The 9,408-nt window shown below is 37.4% G+C and overlaps 1 protein-coding gene across 1 annotated transcript in view; it reads left to right on the forward strand.

Annotated features, from left to right (window-relative positions):
- The first annotated feature begins 340 nt into the window (after positions 1-340).
- Positions 341-9,408, forward strand: part of MKL2 (MKL/myocardin-like 2) — a 42,014-nt gene continuing 32,946 nt past the window's right edge. Inside the window, 1 exon segment of the mRNA XM_008942053.1 lies at positions 341-461. Coding sequence (XP_008940301.1) covers positions 341-461 — 121 coding nt within the window.

Raw genomic sequence — 9,408 nt, forward strand, 5'->3', positions numbered from 1 at the left:
AAGCTGCATATTGAAACACGAATGTGCAGAGGAAGCAAGCGTAACTAAAGGAAAAGGGGGAGTGGTTGTCTGGGAAAAGAGGTGGGATTGGGGAGTTGCCTTTCACATGCTCTGTGCCTGCCGTCTGAGCGAGTTACAGGCTCCGAAGCAGCCGGAGCACACTGCAGGTCAGCCTAGCCAGCGGAGGATGGCGGCTGCGTTCGGCTGCACGAAGGCGTAATTGATTCTTTATCAGGAGAAAGGACCTGGAAGCAGCGTTCGGGACAGCAGCGTCCTGCTTGGTGAAAAAATTCTGGGTTTTTTCCTATGCTGGATATTGCCATTCTAAAGGATTCTCATCATGATCGATAGCTCCAAGAAGCAGCAACAGGGCTTTTCCGAGATTTTACCTGCAGGAGATGTTAAACCACTGAAGGAGAAGGAATGCCTTGAGGTGAACAGCCAGAAAAGTCTCAAGGAAGGTCAGTCACTTGCTGGTTGGGGCACAGAAAATGCAGAAGTACCAGGCAGATTCAGTTCACCAGTATTTGTGGTGTAATGCTGTATGTCACAAAGAATTTTTGTACATTAAATGAGGTATTGTTTTCCCTCTTAAAAAAAAAAATTGCAAAAGCTAAATTTGGTACTTACGTGAGTATTAAAATAACAATGATAATAGTTTGATAGAAATCACAGTATGAACCAAGGAGAGTGATTAAGTATCCTTCTCAGAGTATCATTTAGAGCTGAATTCCTGAAGTACTCTGAAATTGTCCTGTAAATATTGCACAAAATGCTTCAAAATGTCACTGTTGAAATAAACATAATGAAATAAACATTATTAAATGAAACTATTAAAAATGAAACCCAACAAACCTTTAATTTTAGCTATGTATTACTGCCTCATTTTCAACGGTGTTTTTTTCAGCTACTGGCTTTCTCTAGAATTCCTTTCTCCCCTCATACTTTAACTTAGATTTAACTCTGCTTTCCAGATGTATGCTTTTCAAACTATATTATGTCTCCTTAAATAATTTGGTTTAGATAGTGCATTAAATTGATATAATGCACAAGAATTAGTTTCTAAAATAGCAATAGTCTGAGAATGTTTGGAGCGTTACCTCAAGCTGACAAATGATACTAAACCAGACTCATTTAAAGTAATATTTGTTAGGCTGTGGCAATAATACTTCTGAGACATGGAAGCTGTCTTACTCCTTCTAGCTGGAGGTATTCTTCTAGCTGGCCTGTGTTAAGTAAGGGTGAGAAGAACAAGGCCTCTTGAGGTCAGCTGCCAGCCCAGCACGGAACAGTTTAACTAGTACATTGACATGCCAGGCTCTTTGCAGTTCAAGACTCAAACTCCAACTTCTTAATCAAAAACAAACTGTATTTCCAGTAGACAAAATTCCTTCTTTCCTTGTACAGCACCCTGACTTGGCTTTTACTCCAGATGCCTCTGAATTGTGTGCTGGTTCAGAGATTTCTTCCCTGGTTTGTGGCAAGACTGCTGTTTTCCCTCCTTCTACATGAGATCAGGCCTTTCTCAGAGTTTAGATGCTGGGTTTTGCTTGTCTTTAAATTTGGTTCTTAATGTTTAAAATGGCAAAAAGGTAGCCCATATGCATTAATTAATTAACTGACAGTTTAGTTTTAAAAACCCTTTACTTAGCTGTAAGTCATGGCTACAGCAAACACTGTTTTTCATGTAGTGTACTGATACCAAAGGTCTCACTGGAAGGGCAGATGACAGGAAGTTGAGTGTTGATGCGCTGGGCTGTGGCTGAGCAGTAACTGTTCTCCTTCCTTTCCAGCGGGAAAGGGCCATTGACAAACAGCGACTGGAGAGAGGGGCCAGCAGTGGCTCCTTTTCCATGGCTGCCTTGCGCCTCCCCAGGGCGGGTTAAACCTGCCGCTGGAGCGCTGCGGGGCAGCGGGACGAAGGAAGAAGCCGAGGAAGTTGAGGGACAGGGGAGTGACCGTACTGTTGTGGGAAAAACTGTAGTGAAAAACCCTAATTAACCTAAGCTACGAAGAATTAAAGGGGAGAAAGATGTAAAAAAATTAGCATAGTGGATTATGTAGGTGGCCTAATAAATAATGACGGTAATTTTTATCTTCAGTCTTCTTTGAGTATGTCAGTTATGTAGAAAGTGGATGAAAGAATGTATGTTACAGTAGTGATGGTCTGTCAGAGTAGCAAAAACACCTGCAATTATGGGACAGTCTGTATTAATGAATATTTTAGAGTTTAAATTATTCAGTGCATAGAAGAAGATATAATTGTTTTCCACAGTCACCATCTTTGCTTCCTTTCCTCTGTTCTCCATTTTCACTTTTCCCCAGTGAATATTGTTTATCCTTTTATCTCTCGAGTTTGGCAACCTAATAGTTAAAATAATGACCCTCTCTTAAAAAACAGGAATGACTACAGGTTCTCCTCTTCCATCCTTCCCTTTTACCAAAGCTTAGGAAAAAAAAACGTTTTCTTTCTTGTAGTATATAGAATGAATTGTTTAAAACATTGCAAATCTGCTTGATTTGCATCTAAAGAGACTAAAACAGAGCTTCACTTTTTCTGTTTGTAATGTTATAAAACACATGGTTAAGTATTTTGCAGTTGTTTAAAAATTTGGTTGCAGTTGTTAATTTCTTCCTATTTAAATAACACTATAAATAACATTAAAGCACTTCTTATTTTACAGAGCAGTATATTCTAAATTAGCTTGTGGCATTCTGTCTCTTTTTTTTTCCTTTCTTTTCCCTTTAATTTAAATGATGATATGACTGGTTTTGCCATCTGAATCATCAAAATACTTATGAATACCATCGATGAACGGTTAAAAGTGAAAAAAGTAAATTGTCATTCTGTAGGCAAAGCCAGATTAAATACATAGAGGTCAAGTTAAAAGCTGTTACAGCCTTTGCTTAATAATTTATTTTGCACAGGTTTGATAAATCAAAAAATCATGACATAGTACAGTGTGTTTATTTCAACAATGAGTACTTTATGAGTGTTAGGTGCAGTCCCTTTTTTTTACGTAGTATTTCTTTATAAGGAAAGAGAATTTTGATAGAAACAAAAATTCCAACACTGCCTTCAGCAAATTAATATTAGGGTATTGGAAGTTTTGATTACAAGGATTAATTTTTTTCCTTGCTTAGGCTAAAGGATGCTCTTAGCATGTATATCATCCTATAGCACAGGAGGAAATCCTCTTAATTACCCTGCTTTCCTGTAAACAAACTCATATGTTATTGCTATTTATTGTGTGTTCTCTGAAAACAGTTCTTAATTTTATCTGTTTTATAAAAATTACCTTTTGTATGAGCAAGAAACTAAAATTACGTTTTGGTCTGAGGCTAGGTAGCTTTTTCAGAAATTCATGTAGCATTAACTTCTAATGTCAAGTAAGTGGCCAAAACATTTTAAAAATTTAAGTGAAAAGCCTTAAATGAAACCAGGCCATCCCTGTGTATACGTGTAGCAAGAAAGAGTCAGTATCTTCAACCGTGCATATATTAAAAATATTTCTAGGCTGCAGATTAGAAGGTTTCTAAGTGGGAAATTAAGTGAATTTAGGAAGTCTTGCATTGCACTCTGAATCATTTTAATATAAAGATTGATGAGAACCTGCAAGAGGTTATGACCTGCAGAACTCTTAAAGATACAGTATTAAATTGGTGGAAAAAAATCAGTATAGTGCTATCTCAGGTGGGATTTAAAAAGAGATTGGTGCAACCCAGTTGGTTTGCACGCTAGTTTTCATACATGAGTCTGAGCTTCAAAGTTACCAGTTGCCCAAAAGTTACAATGCAGAAGACAAACTAATGAGGAAGGAAATTTTCTTTCCACCTTGAAACATAATTTCCTTCCAGGATTTGTATTGCTTTTTAATTTTACTCTTTTGTAAGGAATTAGAGACTGGCAAATGCTAGAAACAGGATACAGGGTGGAATGAGTGAAGCACAGGGATTTCTCAGGTGCTTACTGGAAATGTCTCCATGCTGCCTGGTTAACAGATTACCAGATTTAGTCAGGAAGGATTTCTTCCCTTCCTCTGTTGCAATCAAATCAATAATGCATGAGAATTGTTTATTTAACAGATTTCCTGCTATTGCTGGCATGTTGTCTTGTTGATACTCTTGACCTCTACTGCTCTCCTGCGGTGGCATGTCAGACTTTAAGATCCTACTGTTGGCTTGCTGTTTGGGGTTGGGCACTTTTTTTGTGTTGTGGATTGGTTTGGTTTGGTTTTTTAAAGCTTTTTTAAGTTTTATTATATGGTGTTTAGAGGTATTTATATGCAGTTTATCAGATGTGTTTCTTGAGATGGAGATAATGAGAAAAATACAGGGAAAAAAAGTATCAGTCCTGTCATGTTAGTTAATAAGGAAGCACTATCAATTCAGTGTACTGATCCTGTGAGTTAACTTTATGTATCTACCATAAAGAGTCTCTTTAATGACACCGGGATAATTGTGTGGCTTACAAGTCAATCAGCACTTACTTTGCAAAACTTTGTTCTTCAGTGTAGCACTTAAATGAATAATAAATATATGGTAATGCCATTATAATAAACACATGCTTAAATATTTTTATAAACCAAGGCTACAATGTGTTAATTTGATTTTGTGTGTAACCTGTAATTAGAGGATACAGTGGGTAACCAAGAATTCTAAGAAAATTTGCTATGACACTTTCAAAATTTCTTAAATGTTTTATAAGAGGTTAGGATTAGGACTGCTGCTGCCAAACGTAGGTGTAGTCTCAACCAGCCCTCCCCTGCTTACTGGCAGCCTCTTGCTTGTGTTGGTATTAGTAATTATGCAGCCCTGAAGAGAGTAGGATCAGTGAACAGGTACTGCTGAAGACTATTTCTTTCAATAGTGTTGGTTTTCAGCCAGATCAGAGCACTGACCTGGCAGGCTGCATCATTGCCAATGTTGATGCAACAGAAGCAGCTGAGGTTCATGGGAGGGAAAGACCATTGTCTTTTCATCAGTAATCCTGTCTTAGATCATATTAAGTTATGAAACCAGTGTCTGTTTTGTTTCTATGCTGGAGGTTTCTTCTTTCCTTTCACAAAGTATCCAACAAAACACGTGTACCTCAACCTTTTTCATGCAAAGTCCCTCATCATGCAGCAGCTTCCCTGTCACTAGGCAATCTGACTCATCCACTGAGCAGGCATCTGCAGAAATCTCGTGGTGTTGTCTCCATAGACAGAGTTGATGCAGTGCCATTGCTTACATCCCAGTTTGTAGTTGGGCATCTTAGTGTAAACCCACCTTCCTCGGTGTTCTGAATTAATGGGTAATCTCGAGAGCTGGAGGATCTGCTTGGGTATGCATTTTGTTTGCTGGCTCTACTGTGCCTAGGAAATGCATGGAAAATGGAAGTAATGCCTTCTTGAGAGGGCTTGGCTGGAAATCATCTGTCATCATTCAGTGTAATATACTCCAATTTATCCCAAAGCAAGTCTGTAGTAGATGTAGAATTTAAACCCGCGGTTCATGAGTCCCTTGACAGAAGGCTTCTTGGCTGCTAGTTGTATTTGAGAAAATGCAAATATTTTATTTTAAAAAACAAAACAAGACTATAATAAGCAGAGGAGCACTTGCAGATTTAGAAAATGTAGTTATTGTTAATATACTTAAGGTATGTAGTTTTAGAGAATACTTGAAATGTAAGCTTTTGCTTATTCAGACGTTCCAGCCAAGATAGTAGTGATCTTTCTGATTTTAGAGTTTTAAACAAAATTGTGAAAAGTATAGATTTTGCATTTTACATGTACATGCATATATATACATCCCTGCCAGCAGACACTCCAGTAAATTGTTTGGAGGCTCATTTATGTTCTGGCTTGTTTCTAAGCAACGTGTTCCATAGCAATAGGATACAATACAGATTGTCCTATATCCTAGTCATTTAAACTTCTCAGCTAGTTATACTGTTATGCTTTATATTTTCGTTTTAAATGTTGAGTTTACATTTTGCTGTCTTTCCCATCTAGCTTTTCATTTTCTGCTTTCAGAATGATGATGTTACTTCTGGAAACAGTTATGAGTACATCATTACTGGCTTACAGAAAAAAGCTTTAAAACACAGTGGTATAATTTAAAAGATTTGGAGGTCCTGTGGGGTTTTGCTCCACAATTCTATAGAGATTATCTTAAATGACCCTCAGTAATCTCCACTCACATGTTCTACATTTATCCAGAATATTTCTAAGCTGAAATGAAAGTGTGACTGAATAATTGCTTAAAATGAGTACACATCAGAGGCTGTTTCACTCTTTAAAATTATTTTGGCTACAGTCTTAGCAGAAAGATCACATATACAGTAATGGTAAAAAATAACATTGAAAGCATATAAAAATAAATAGGAGATTTTTTAATAAAAAACAAGTAAAAATAAATAAAATACTTTCTTTTCTTAAATGATACCCTGGCATGTGAAAGTTTTAAAGACTGAACCAAATATAACATATTTACTCATGTTTAGATGATGTCTGATTTCTTTAACGATGACTTATTTTTCTTTTAAGACTGAGAGTATTTAACATACTATATGACCATCTTCAGGCTGCTGGGATGTGAATACCACAGTTTTAAATGCATTTTATCTTTAAAATGCTGTACAACTTCCTTAGAATCACTTCCACCAAACTGCAGGTAGCTAAATATTTTCATGGCTTTTCCCTCTCTTTTCTTCCTTCTTTGACATGCCACATAAATGAAAAGAATCCTATGTTACCAAATTTGTGACTTTATGGACATATGTGGAATGAGTGATGCTGGGTGCATCAATATTACTACCATATTCTGTAACCTTCCTGAACCTGTACCTTGTGTGTCACCTCCTCTTTATTCAGTTTATTAAATTTTTAGTTTTATTCACAGAACAAATATTAGTTGAAAAGATTTACTGGTTTTATCTCAATAAAGTATTTAATGAATTATAAATAGAGTACAACACCCCATATAGAGTGCAGGGAGAAACAGTCACGATTCAAAAGAAAGCAAAGCTTCTATCTCTGGGAAATTAATGTAAATAATGCTGTGTAGAAAATGCCATATAGACTTTTAAGTCCAAGCAGATAAGTTTGGGGGTGCAAGGGTGACAACTGAAAGAGGCATAGAGTTAAGTACTTGATAATCAATTTCTGCAATTCCATAACTGTTGCCCTGTGCTTTGAGGTTGGTCCAGAATTCTAATACAAGCTTAGATCACTTGTATAGTCTACCTAAACAGCTGAAAAAAATAACTTTCTTCTACTTTACTACCATCCTGCTGTTCATAAACTCATATTAATGCTCTAGTCCTGATGCCAAATGCCTAGTTATAAATTACTCTAGGTCAAGGATACAACAGAATAGTTCACCTGCTGCAGCAGCACTTCATTGCAAGTAGGACGTCTGTTGTTAACGTCTGCTGCTCTGGGTTTCAGCCTTTAACATGTTAGAGACCTTGGCTGCACAAAAGCAGTTTTAAGCTGGCAGAAAGAAATGGAGGCTTTCTGTGTAACAGCTTTTAATTTAAAGGAAAGGGCCCTGTTTCCAGCACTGTCTGTTTCCATGGCAGCCAGCCTAGCAGCCTGCACTGGATTTTCTGCTGCTCTTGGAAATTTCCAAGGGAGTATGCAGGAATGTTGGACATAACATTTCCCCAGTTTTACTTGCAACTTTAAGGGCTTAAATAGATAATATCCCCTGAATTTTAATTTTGGAAGAAATAATGAAATCATTACATACAGAACATTAAAAAAAATCTGGATGGGTTATTTTTCCTCTTGGTGTCAGCTGAAGAAGCTGCAGTGCTGCCTAAGGAATGCCTTCTCGGTGGTTCGGTGTCGGTTTCGTCTGTAATTGCTCCAAAGCAACAACTAGTTGCCATTTCATATAGTACTTTCCATAGAAAGATAAAATTGAAATTTTATTTTAAGTTAGTAGGCTATGTTACTGACTGTGTTAGATATGGAATTGAGTGCTGACACTGTGCACAGTATGAGTTCTGGGGTTTTTTTAAGACAAGCAGCAGTGGTGAAAGCTTGTCAATCAGTGTAGATAGCATTGTTCCTGCAGGACAACTATCAATTTATTTTTGGCCTCTTTACATTCCAGTGGTTGTGATTACATCGTACTACTTTGAGACATCTTTTCCATAGGATACAAATGACAGATTTGTAACAGAAATCACTTGCTTAACTTTGATAATAGCAGTTTATCATAATACACTTTATTTTTACTTATTTTACCATCATACCAACTAAGACCTGACTGACTTCTTTGTTTCTCACCTTTCAAAAGGTCTTGTACAAAATGTGGTGGTGTACTTGCTTAAGTCCCTATTTGTGTCAGCTTTCTTGCATCCAAACAAACACAGTGCTTCATCAAGCTATTTAGGATCTGCTTGTTTTGGTTATTCTTAATCTTTATGCCTCTTTAGGGCACAGTGTGTGTGAACCTGAACTGTACTGTCAGGCTTGTACTGATGTTACCAGAGTCAGATAAGCAGATGTTGTTATTGTGAGCAGGGATTATGCTTTTTGGTTTTGTCAGTATCAAATAAGCTATCTAGCTTTTAATGATCATTTTACTGACTGAAGAAAACACATGGAAATTTTGGAATCTCTTCACCTCATGTTAATGTGTTAATCTTTAACTCATATACTGACTTGTAACTAAAGAACACCTTCCCCTGCCCTCGGTCAGAACAGGAGTTTGACTGACCTCTCTGTGCACGGCTTTTATTCAGAAGTGGCTCAAAGACAATGTCGTGCAGTCGCAGGGGTGTGAGGGGCATTCCTGCGGGGGTGTGAGGGGCATCCCTGCCATATAATGTGAAGTGCAAAATACTTCTGCTGACTTCCAGCAACTAGATTTGATTCGTGGTGTTAACACAGCTCTTCTTTTGCACATACACTTTAAATATGAGGAACTCGTGTTAATAGTGTCTTAACATCTAAAACTTTGCCAATTCTGGGCCTATATTTTGGGCCATATCTTCTATGATTTTAGATGTTATGCAGATAACTGATATTAAAAGTGTAAACGTGAGAGGTAAACTACTGGGCAACAAGCTGAATGGCTTTACCCCAACAGGAACAATCTGTTAAACACAGTGTTTGAGTAAGTCCCACCCCATGGGGAACTTTGTTTTTCAGTACCTCATGTCTTTTGAATTCTCCCTTGCTCAGATTCCATGCTGGTTTGTCTGTAATGGTTCTTTGTGAGGAAGACAGACAGACAGAAAGAAAAACAGACAGACAGAAAAAGAGACAGACAGAAAGAAAGACATAAGACAGAAAGAAAGGCAGAAAGAGAGACAAAGAGAAAGAGAACGACAGGCAGAAAGATAGAAAGACAGAAAGGAAGACGGAGGGAAAGGGAAAGGGAAAGGGAAAGGGAAAGGGAAAGGGAAAG

Source organism: Merops nubicus, unplaced genomic scaffold, assembly GCF_000691845.1.
Source record: "Merops nubicus isolate BGI_N331 unplaced genomic scaffold, ASM69184v1 scaffold51446, whole genome shotgun sequence".
Lineage (NCBI taxonomy): Eukaryota > Metazoa > Chordata > Aves > Coraciiformes > Meropidae > Merops > Merops nubicus.